Source organism: Aphelocoma coerulescens, chromosome 5 (genome assembly GCF_041296385.1).
Source record: "Aphelocoma coerulescens isolate FSJ_1873_10779 chromosome 5, UR_Acoe_1.0, whole genome shotgun sequence".
NCBI lineage: Eukaryota > Metazoa > Chordata > Aves > Passeriformes > Corvidae > Aphelocoma > Aphelocoma coerulescens.
Window position 1 is genome coordinate 7,589,059 of NC_091019.1, and position 12,629 is coordinate 7,601,687.

Sequence of the window (12,629 nt, forward strand, 5' to 3'; positions counted from 1 at the left end):
GTAAATGCTTGAAATCTAATTCAGATGTCACTGAATATCTGGTTTTTGCTGCATGCTTGAATAAATGTAATAGCTTGCTGCATGCTTGAATAAATGTAATAGTCCAAAAGTGTTATTCTCCTTTACATTTAACACCTACAGTAAACAGTGCAATTTAGAAGAACAAGTCTCTGTTTTTCTAAGATACAAATAATGCTTACAGAATAAGCACAGCAGAATTTTGTTTACTGAATAATTTATCCAAGTGTACAGTTACGTGGTTTTCAATTGTAAAATGTGTCCTCCTTAGAAAATATAATAAATTATGAAAGTTGTACAGTAAAAATTTTTTTTCTTAAAAAAATTTTATTTAAGGCCTGTGCAGAGATAAAACAGAGTTGAGAATATTCAATCTATTTAACAAGTGTTTTAAATATTACAGTCATGTTTTCTAATTAACTCTAAGCAGCATGTGTGGTAATGTAATCATTAATAAACAGCAATTCTTTGCATGAAATAAAATATATTCTTAAAAGTTTTGAAATAACCAAATAAGCTTCCAATTTATCATGCCTTGAAATAAAGAGAACTGAACCATGACTATGTTTATCTCTGCACTTCTGAGTAATCCTTCTAGCATGAAGCTACAACCTAGTCTTTTCTGGAAAGAAAAAAAAAAAAAAAAACAGAGGAAAAAAGCACCTTTGGAATTTTGCATCAGGAAAAGAAAGGAAATTGATTAAGTCCTTTTTTGTATTGGTTTTGAACAGTTAAGAGCTTAAAATAAATGACCAAACAAAAAAAATCTCAGCACCAACAATAGCAAGAGGGATCACTATTTATTTTCTATTCCATATTGACATGCTGTATAAAGTTTCTGGGGGAAAAAGGTAAAAAGCCTGTTAAAACCCTCTTTTGGCTGTGCTAACAAACATGCAGTATTTGTAGTAGTTATCTGTACAGCTGTGTGACTGCATTACCCACCTGACCTGTACTTGTAACACTGGGCTTGTAACATTCTAAGAGTGGACTTTGTATTGCACTATTAACACCGAATATATTAGAGATCAAGTACAACTGCAGGGTGACAGTGGCCTCCCTCTGACTCACACCAAGTGTTGGATTATTTAAAGGGGTCCTGTTTCTGGCACTTCTCAGGAGAAAATACAATTTTTTTTTCAGTTAGTCATTGTGCTATTTGGTTTGTTAAATCTTACACAGAAATAGTCACAGCCTGGTTTTGTTGGCCTGTACCTTCAGAAAAGTTTAATAACTCACCTCAAGAATGAGATGTTGAAGGTTTTGTCTGACTTTCAAGAAGAAATGGGAGGACTTATAGGGGGAGAGGTCAGTTGAAAAGCCTATAGACTAGCTAGATTTAGGAAGAAGAAGGAAGTTCAAATCTAATTTTCAGGGTAAGACACCAAGAAAAACACTTACAGTGGCTGTATTTGGAGTGTATTTGTAATGTACCATAATGTCACCAACAATACATAATCCAACAGTAATTTAATCCTTTTATGTATGTGGTTATGTTTTCCTCAAGAAAGATCATTTAAAAGATTGGTTTTCTAGAAAAAACAAAAGGTATTGATGCCTTGAAGTGGCTTGTCGCAGTTTCAGAGACAGACAAGCAACAAGACATACTGGGTTCATGCACAACAACCCACTTATTGAGTCCTCCTTTACTTATATAGAGTTAAAGGTCCGCCCGGTCAATCCCTATGGGCTGAACAAGTTGCCACCCAGCCAACCAGCCAATAGCTGCTTGCGTACCCAGCGGCCTGGGCCTGCTCTCCTACAGTCCATACTGGTCAGATTGCATAACCTACTGGTCAAGGTACTTACATAATTTCAGTTATATCTTCATTATTTCAGTTATAAAACAGGGAGTTATAAAATGGGATTAATTATTATTGTGAAGCCTTCAGGTCAGCTGCTGACCACCACAATAATTCCCCCTTTTTGTTTTTAGATATAAAAGCAGCATCTGTCATCCTGTCTCCAGGGCCCTTGGAGACAGGGTGACAAACACGGCTCAACAGGCCTAGGCCCTTTCAGCCAGAGATGTATCCCGTTGTATCATTAGCAATGTAACAATCATATCCAAAAGCTGTCAAATGGGACTACCAGTGATACAAACTCTCAAAGTGGCTTATTAACATAAAAGTTACAACTTAACAACTTTTTGATAAACAGGAAACTTTAGAACCATGGGAAACTTAGAGCTGGAACGCCTTGATGGAAGAAGGCGTGCGAGGCTTTTGCCTGTGCAGGTGTGTCCGGTTGCGGTGCTGTCCAGGCAGGGCTGTCAGCAGTGTAGCAATGGTGACGATATCGTGGTGTTCCAAAGGGGGACAATGGTTCTGGGTCTCTCTCCTGGTCTCTCTCGCGTCCTTTGTTGGTATACATCCTGGGGACAGCTCCAGCTCCGGTAATAGCAGCGTGTCTGCTCCTGTGGCAGTGGAGACATTAGGACTTCGTGGTCCACCACTATTTCCAGGCATGATGCTTAACTGGGGATCGGGTGCCTCTGATAGTGTGTCCGTCTTGGGCAAGCATTTTTGTGATGGCTGTGCAGGCGCGTTTGATGTAGTTGCAGGATGCTGTTTCCACAGAAACTTCGCGGCCAGCACCGCCAGGCATGGTCACAGAATGCCTGCTAGTAGCAGCTTGGCAGTGGCCAGAGACTTGGCAGCAGCTGGACATGGTCCTGCAGCGGCCAGCATTAAGTGCTGCTCTGCAGCTGTCGGAGGCAGGGCACAGAGGGGCTGGAGGACACTGTTTAACGTAGCGCAGATGTGCGGGGTGCCTCCACCAGTTGGTTTGGTGGCAGTGCTCTTCGCCAACTGTATGTCCCAGCAGGGGCATGCAGTGTGGCTCCACATGGCGGCACAATGCTGCATGGAGGGGATGCCCCAGCACAGGCCAGCGGTGCAGCCCTGCACAGTCACGGTGCTCTCTTGCGCACCTGGTGCAGGGTCCACACCTCCTGTTGCCCTCTCCTCGCTGCTGACCTCGGGGGGGGGGCGCCCACAGTGTTCCTACCGTTATCCTTGCATTATTCTCAGTTTTTAATTGTTTTAGCAAGTCCATTATAAGCCTCCAAGGCTTTATCACATTAATAGTTGTCTCATCTCCTATGGAGGCCGCTTCGATTATAATTTTGCCAGTCTGCTTCCACTTTACCAAGTCCAGGGCAGTCCCTCAGAGATGTCTAGTCTGTGGCTCTTACACCACGTGATTAAGGCTGTTAAAGCCTGTTTGTTGTATTTTATTCTCCCTTTTTTGTTAAAAAGGAAGTCCATACCTGTAGTACAGAGTCTTCCAGTGCTGAAACCCATGCACCCATGCTGGCAATGTCTCCCAATTACAAAAAGGGAAAAAGAAAAAAAATAGAAGGAAAGGTCTGGACCAAGCACTGCTATTCCGCCACACTTCGCAGCTCGAAGGCTGCGAGCAGTTCTTCCCGCTACCCCGCGGCTATCCTGCTGCTCTTCGCAGCTCGAAGGTTGCGGGCAGCTCTCCCCACTTCCTCCCAGCTATCCCACTGCTCGTCGCAGCTCAAAGGCTGCGGGCAGCTCTCCCCACTTCCTCCCAGCTATCCCACCGCTCGTCGCAGCTCAAAGGCTGCGGGCACCTCTCCCTGCTGCCCCGTGGCTATCCTGCTGCTCTTCACAGCTCAGAGGCTGTGGGCAGCTCTCCCTGCTGCCCCGTCTGTACCTGTGGCAGCTGTTGTATCACGTCCAGGAGTCACCAATTGTCACAGTTTCAGAGACAGACAAGCAAGAAGACACACTGGGTTCATGCCCAACAGCCCACTTTTATTGAGTCCTCCTTTACTTATATAGAGTTAAAGGTCCGCGCAGTCAATCCCTATGGGCTGAACCAGTTGCCACCCAGCCAACCAGCCAATAGCTGCTTGCATCCGCAACAGCCTGGGCCTGCTCTCCAACAGTCCATACTGGTCAGATTGCATAACCTACTGGTCAAGGTACTTACATAATTTCAATTATATCTTCATTATTTCAGTTATAAAACAGGGAGTTATAAAATGGGATTAATTAGTATTGTGAAGCCTTCAGGTCAGCTGCTGACCACCACAATAGTGGCTACCTGAAAACAGAGGCTAGACAAGAACAAGAGAATAAAAGTAGGTATTTATTTTAAGGGCCTTCAACGGTAAACCTTGGGAATGTAAAGCCTCCAAGGGACTCCACCCAAGATGGACCCTGGGTCATGCGTTCTTCACACTTTTATAAGTTTGGTCCATTTGCATATCAGGGTTAATTCTCCAATTATAATTTCAGTTAATGATGTAATTACTCTAAGTTTGCTCCTCCTCTCAAGGCTTTGGTTTACACATTTTGGGGCCTGGGACAATCAAGGTGTCCTTGAAGTGCAAACCTAGAGAGGTTTGTTATGTCTAACCAGCATGAGAGAACAGTAGTTAACAGGCCACAAGAAACTTCAGAGTTACACACTAGGCCGTACAGAATTTGAAAAATATAAAAGTTAAAACCTAAGGCATCAATATAACTTCTACAGTGGTACACAAAAAAAACTACTAGTGAATGTTTTTATTTTTTTCTGATGTGACTAAGAAAGTGAGAAGCATAAAGCTTCTAGCGACTCTTTTTCAGTTAATAAAACTTATCTCACCCCTGTTTTGTTGCTTTCAAGTGACTTTGAGGAATATGAATATCTCAGTGTTAGTTAATATGCTATTTATAAATTCTTGAACATTCAAAGTCATTATTCCAAAGACATGTAGGCATTTAGTCTAATCTGATTCATAGTGAGTAAAGGTAAGTACATTCATTTAAGTGAGTTAGAAAAGTGTACTTCACTGACAGTAATTGCTCCGTGAACTCTCTCAGAGAATGAAGAAGAATGCTTTTCATAGAAACAGAAAGGTTTTTGTTTGAAGGGACCTTAAACACCGTCTAGTTTCAACTCCCTCCACCATGGGCCCATGGGCAGTGACACCTTCCACTAGACCAGGTTGCTCAAATCCCCATCCAACCTGGCCTTGAACACCTCCAGTGATGGAGCATCCCCAACTTCTCTAGGCAACCTGGGCCAGTGCCTCAACATCCTCACAGTGAAGAATAGAACAGAAAGCATATTTCTCCCTAATGTCTAATCTAAACCTACCCTCTTTCAGATTAAAGCCATTCCCTCATGTCCTATCACTCCATGTCCTTGTAGGAAGTCCCTTTCCAGCTTTCCTGTAGGCACCGTTCAGGCACTGGAAAGCTGCTGTTTATCTCACTGCTTCCCCTCAAAGACCTCATTCTATAAGAATACCTAAGAGAAATTTAATTGTTGGGGAGGATGAAAGTTTGGTAAGAAAGTTTCACAGGTATGTAGGCTTGGCAGAAAGATCTCTGAATGTAGAAACTGGGGATGAGGCAGAAATGGAAACAAGTTTTGATATAGAGTAAAAGAAGTTTTGCTGAAACAGTGATCGATGAGGAACTGAGAAGGTAAAGGTTGGAGATGAGTTGGAAGGAGATTTTTATGAATAGGACAAAGGTATGTGACTACAAAGACATGTTTTTCACCAAGTAAGTAAGTCTCAAGAAGAGCATAAGTAAATAGAAAACATGTTTTTACCAAAAAGAGAGATATCGCAGGTAAACAAGAAATGTTGATGTAGGAAGAAGAAGAGAGGTCTGAGAATTTTCCATTGTAAGCTTAAATTGTAACTTACTTACTCTCGTGTTTGGATAATAATGACTATAATATGGTGATGGTAGTAGTTATGATAGGCTATAGGCAAATGTGAAGGTATTGTGTATGGTGCTTATTGGTTGTTATGTATTAAGATACTCTGCAAAGAAAAGTATATAATACTTTGTAACTTGAACAGAAAGTGGCTTCAGGTATGCCTACAGCTGGAGCTGGCAGCTGTAGGGCTGGCTCTGGATACCCACTCCCTGAAATGCTGTAATTTCGCCTATGCAATAAACAGCTTTCAAGAGAGCCGCCTGAAGTCCAGACATCCTTCGTGAAACTTTCTCCTATATTTAATATTTTTTAGTTCTTCAAGGCTAGTCTTTTTAAAGACTCTTTGCAGCTTATTAGAATTGGGCTTGTGTAGTCTTATTGGTTTTTGTCCTTTTCTTTATTCAGTATCAAAGCTGCGCTAGTTCCTTTTGGCTCCCTAAAAGACTTCTAATTTCCAGTAGCAGTGAAACTATTACAATATGAATTTAGCCTTGAGAGACAAAAATTTTCAGAAAAAAAACCTGATTATTCTGAAGATTTCGACCTAAGATGTAAATAACTATCACTACTTTCAAGTGAATGGTTAATCAAAATGCACTTTTAATGCCAGAATTTTATTCTTACTTAGTATCAGTTGGATTGATATCACTGAGCTATTTGCTCAGTGTTCTGTGAAATGAAATAAATATACATGAATATTACAGAAAATTTTAGTCCATTGAAATGTGACAGTATTATGAAAAATGAGAATAAGTCTTGGTAAATGATGCATTCAGAAAAACTTCACTAATATATTTGAAACCTGTGCTTTGGAAGAATAACTTTTTACCATAAACCACAAATGTTTTCCTATATGTGAACAGTGTTACTACAATATAGTAATTCTTTGTCACAGAAAATATCAGTTAAAGAATTTAAGTACTTTTCCTCCAACTTGATTTTTGATACGGAAGCAGTTTCATTGAATTCAGCGTGTTATATAGCACCGGACATTTCCCCTGCAAGGAAGAAAACAGTAGTCACTTCTAACCACCATTACCTGCTTTCTCTCAACTACCCAGATACCTATGTAATGCATGTATTGAAGGAAAAACCAGACACCCTCAAATTCATAACTGTAGTTCTGGTTTTCCACTGATTAAACTGGTGCACTGATGGTGCTGAAGGAAGAAGTTGCTAGTTTTCTGGGCCTCACCATCTTCCATCTGATTCTAACTCTTTAGCAATGTACACTATCAGAGGTACCATCCTGGCCTCACGTTTATCATGGAAGTGTTATTTTGTGTAATTTCCTTTTTAGTAGCAATTGAAATTATACAATTAGATATACAGTTTTTCAAATCTTGATTCTCTTTAATTGAGAATGTATTTATTTTTATAGCTGTAATGAAAAATAATTTAATAAGTAGCAATATAAAAATGTTAATGATTTGAGAAATTTCTTGGTCTAGAAATTGGTCTAGAGATGTGTCTGCATCACATAGAGTCAATATTCAGTCTTTTCAAATATTGTCTGTGACTATGTTTATTGTGAGTGATACTGTGTCCCATATTTAGGAAAAAATCCGAAAGTTACTGAACTCTAGCAATTTCTTATATCTTAGTAATTTTTTTCTCTAGTAAACCAGTGGTAATTCCACTTAAATTTTGCAAACTGATAAAATGGAAGGATTCTTTCTTGTAGTGGATTCTCTGTTGCCAGACTAAAGGACCAAACTAGTGGTCTGATATATGTGTTGTGACAGTGACTGATGTTAGGTGTAAGAAATGTGATGCAGTGGGAATTATGGACTGCAATTCACAAGAGACTTTCCCACATCTGAACAAACAGTTGACTTCCACTTTGAAGCAAGTTTGGTTTTGACTAATGAAACTGTGACTACGGTGATAAATCTGAAGAGAAATGCCTAATCCTCCTTTAAAATGCAGCTAAGCTCTTTACATGAGCTGGGAACTGAAAATTCCAGACTTTTGACATTTTATTTGGCAGTACAGCCTATGCCTAATGCTAATAAACATCATTTTAGCTGTCTGCTGAGGACTGCAGGCCTTGCCTAAGCTCATCATCTCATCTATGACATGTCCTGGAAGAACTGTCATTACTTCAGCAGAGAACAAGTTAACCACCTTTACAGGATTTACACTAAGCAACATTTATGTTGTGTGGCTGTCCATTAAGCTGTGCTACAATCAGCAGAGTGCATGAGATCTTCAGAAGTCTGTCAAGAAAAAAATCTCTAGCTGAGGATGAACTCCAGAAACCTGGGAGCATGGGATGGTGTTGAGGGGAAATGTGCTCACAAATATTGGGTCAAAATAAAAATGTGTTGCTCTTTGTCTGAGAAATGAGAATTTTATCCAGTTATTCTGCATGTACAAAATGTGTATTTACCTAATCAGAATTTCAGAGAGAAAAGATAACTGGCTAGTCCAGTGTCCTTCTCTATGGTTCCCTTTTCAAACAGGAAAAACAATGACTGGGCTGGGTTTTCTCAGATACAACAGCAAAAGAATCCTTATGCCTTTTGGTTGCTTAGTGATTTGTTACTAATGACAAGACTGAGAACCACAGGAATCTGGGAGCTCCTGCTTCCCTAAAATGGAAAAATCTTGCAGAGAATGTATCTCCTTCAAGCGAGCAGGCTGGGTTTATACACCTCGTAGGGAAAGAGAGAGAAAATAATTGTCTTTATTTACTGAACTTTTAAAAGGATCTTCTGAACCCCTGCACTCCATACTTGATATATACATTATATAGAGCCAGCAGTCCTTCCACTGAGGGTGTAGGCTACTTCCCTGATCCTGACTTCAAACACAAGTCTCCCAAAATGCTTTCCCACTATGTAGTTGCATAGCTAGCTAGTCTTATGAATTTTCCTTTTATATTTCCAGGAAAAGACATGGAGAAAAAAATCTGGAGTTACCACCTTGTATCCTAGCAGATAGTATAATTTCATAAGGTGTCTGCATACAAGAATGTTTAGGTGTTTTCTAATTTCTCTATGCCAAGTTAGCTTAATGTTGGCAGCTCAGTGTTTAGAACTACAAGATCGTATTCAAATTGCACTCAGAAGTCAGACAAATGAACAACATAATTAAAAGACATTTAAATACCTTGAATTTTCCAGAAGGATATTATGGCATAATATTAAATGTTTAGTATGGAATTAATTTTTTTATTCACATTGAATTATTATAAGTAATTGAATTCACATAAATAGACCAGATTTGACCATAACTTTTTTTCTCCCAGGAAAATCAAATCTGACCCAACCCATCTATATTACTTGTAAAATGTATATTCTTTCCTCTCTCACAAGAAAAAAATGTATTGCAGATTGCATCAACTCTTTTTCTTGATTCCCACAGGCACAACAGCTAACAGATCTGGAGCAAAAACTAGCAGTTGCAAAAGACGAATTGGAAAAAGCAGCCCTTGACAAAGTAAGAAGTGTAATGTAACATAAGCATGTTTACCTCTAACAGCTGTCAATATTTTGGTGTAATTTAAAAAAACAAATGAAAGCCTTGCAGTGATTTAGATGCATACTAAGTTGCATCTAAGTTGTACATGAGAGTGATGCTACTGGAATCAGTGGAACTAATTATGGTATTTGAAGTTAAGTATATCTGCAAAGTTATTTAAGAAGAGGATGGTCAAATTAAGAAAAAAACAGCTCAAAAAATTTACACTGGTTTTTAATAGATTTAGATACTTATTGAATTATAGTTTGCCCTAACAGTAGACTTAGTGTCTCTCATAAGTTTATTTACACTGGAGCACTTCTCTATTTCCCACCATGGACCCTTAGAATGCTCACAAATTCTGCATTACCAGGCCCCAAATATTAACAATAGTGTGGCCAGCAGGACTAGGAAAGTGATTGTCCCCCATACTCAGAACTGGTAAGGCCACACCTCATATACAGTGTTCAGGTTTGGGCCACTCACTTCGAAAATGACACTTTAGTGATGGAGCACATTCAGAGAAGGGCAGCAAAGCTGGTGAAGGGCCTAGAAAACATGTATTCTGAGGAAACTGGCATTGTTTAGTCTGAAGAAGAGGAAGCTCATGCTCATTGCTCTCTACAACTATCTGAGAGGAAACCATAGTGAGGCAGGGGCTGGTTTCTTCTGCCATGTCTCAAGTGAGAGGATGAGAGGAAATTACAGTAAGTTGTGCCAGGGGAGGTTCAGATTAGAAATTAGAAATTTCATTTTCACTGCAGAGGTGGCTAGGCATTGGAATAAGCTGCCCAGGAAGGTGCTGGAAGCACCATCTCTAGAACTGTTAAAGATGGATGTGGCAGTTGGGTTTAGGGGTGATAATAATGGTGACATAGTATTATAATGGTTGACAGATGGTCTTGAAGATCTCTTGCAGACTTGATGATTCTTTGATTCTGTGGATCTAACCATGTGATAGGAGTATAAATGCATTGGGAAAATATGAAGATATGCATCCTGTGTGGGCAGTATTCTGGCCAGTAAGCAGCCTCTTTTGACCACAGTCACATCTATGCAAGATTATAGAGAACTTTGTGTAGCGGGTTCGGTTCGTAACCGGGCGGAAACACCAAATTAGTGTAGTGGTTTGGTCCAAAATACTCATTACTGTTTATCTTCTGTGAGATAAGAATTAGGAGAAATGCAAAGCAGGCACCAGACTTGAAAGAATATAAAGAAATTTATTAACAGACCTAAAAGAGGAAAAAAATTATACCACACCTTCAGAACTCTCCTCCTCTCCCCACCTTTCTCCCTTCTCCCACTGACAATGTAAAAAGGCAACCCTTAAAATGTTCAGTCTGTTTACCACTTCCATAATAACCTTGTTCAGTCCATTTAAAAAGAAGAGTCTCTCATGCTCATGCTATGAAAACATTATCACAACGAGACAGCCGCCCACTTCCAGATATTGTTCAGTCCATTTAGGAAGAGGAGGAGTCTCTCTGCTCGCATGTGACTCCCTTCCCCCGACTTGCAGCTTTTCCTGCAACTGCTTTCGAGGGTCCACTCTTGAAGTTTTTGGGATACAATTTTAAGGTTGAGCCGTTCCGAAACAAAAAACAGAGACCCTTCTCCTTCCCTGGGAGCAAAGGGTCTTCCTCATCTTCATCGTTAGGACTGTCTCTGGGAGCATCTCTAGGAACTGAGGTTTCTCCTTCCCAATTGGAGCAAAAGTCCTCATCTGGTCCATCTCTCCCTGTCCAAACTTCTCATGAAATTACAGCTGCGTCAGCATCTGCCTATCTCAGCGCAGGCGCTTTTGCTTACGAGTTGAACACTCCACCCCCCATATCTTCATGAAATTACAACGGGATACTCTGATATATCATAGCTTCACAACAGACTTTCAGCTTTAAGCATCTCCTCTCTCTCTTCCCTCAGGTTTTCAGTTCTTCACAGCAATAAAAGGGTTAATCTCACCTCGGCCTTGCAGCTTTGCAGCTGGAATGTTGCATGTTGCTTATCGAAGTGGAGAGGGGGGAGAGCCAAGCTGCTCCAGCTGCCCACGGCAAAGCAGTGGGGGGGTTCCACGACTGGAACAGGTCCATTGACTCCAGGATGGCCGTGGCCCGGCCCGGCCTGGCCCAAGCAGGGCCTGGCCAGGCCCGCTGGCCCCCGCACAGGGCCCGCAGCCACCTGTCCCAGCACCGGAAACGAGAGAGAGAGCTGGGGGGGGGGTTGTCTATTCTTAAGTGTGGATCACAGAGACAGTCACAACTTTAAGTGGCTTAGAGAATTGTCCATATTCAAATTGGCCAGCTGATAGGTTCTATCAGGTCATAGAGGAAGCAGTAAGCACCCCTTTGCAAGGACATCACCTCCAGGACTATGCTTGCTAACCTATGACACTTTGTCAAATTACATCCCTGGTTCCAATAGTGTTTCCTTCAGCTGCCCTTTCGTGCTGTCCATTTATAGATCTCCTATCAGCAAAGTCAATATTGAATTATGCTATCCACAGGATGAAAACAAATTTACTTGTTCTTCTTTTACCTTTGGAATGGCAAAATTGGAATGGCTGCATCCAAGGTAGAATGAGCACTGGGTGGCAGGACTGAGAGATGAGAGGATGAGAAATTATCCAGAGAAATTTCTGGATGAGAGAAGAGTGACTTCTGATTGGTGTGATATGCAGGAAGCACTAGGGTCACACAGGACTAGATTGACTGAGTCCATACCATCATGCAAATTTAGACAGTCTGCTGCCTCTGCCAATTTAACCATAACAAATGGTGATTTATGCTGTCTGTGCAGTCACTTCTTGAAAAGTTAGGATTAAAGACATGTTACATGAAAAGAAGTATGCTAGTATCTTCTGCTGTCAATTAGAAATTAAAGGGTCCCTGAGTTAAATGGATACCCTTTTACTCTGCCTTTAGTTCAGAGACATATCATCTGACTGCACACACCTTAAGGGAAAGACATTCCATTTTCTCTGTTTGCAAGCAAGCCAAATTCCATTCTGTGGGAAACTGAAATATTAATGGTCAATGACTCAAAACAATAGGCCATTTGGGCCATCGGCAGGGTGTTTTCCTGGGGCTGGGTTTGCATCCCCGGGCAGAGGGAGAGAGGAGAGTTTTTGGGTGCGTAATAGCAAAACCTCTGAGACAAAAACCTAAGACAGAGATGGTGAGCACCCATCACCAGAGACTACAAGCTGGGCTTTGGGCCAGATAAGGGAAGAGGCTGACAAGAAGCAGACCCTGCGGAAGTGGGATAGTGCTTTTTATCATGCCAATGTTCTCCCTTACACAATTGGCTCAGTTGTAAAACTCGTTTTCCTGGGGAAGGTATTGGGACACTCACATTCACATGGGACATTCACACATAGGCTTGAGGGTATTCATCCCTTCTTATGGGGCATTACTGGCTCAACTGCGCTGATATGAGAGGCAGCTGTCATG

At 41.0% G+C, this 12,629-nt stretch overlaps 1 protein-coding gene across 3 annotated transcripts in view; it reads left to right on the forward strand.

Annotated features, from left to right (window-relative positions):
- The window catches only part of LUZP2 (leucine zipper protein 2), a 196,873-nt gene that overhangs the window by 145,998 nt on the left and 38,246 nt on the right, over nt 1-12,629 (forward strand). For all 3 annotated transcript variants that reach the window (XM_069018815.1, XM_069018817.1, XM_069018816.1), the window contains exon 8: nt 9,082-9,156. In XM_069018815.1, coding sequence (XP_068874916.1) covers nt 9,082-9,156 — 75 coding nt within the window. The remainder of the gene's footprint in view (nt 1-9,081; nt 9,157-12,629) is intronic.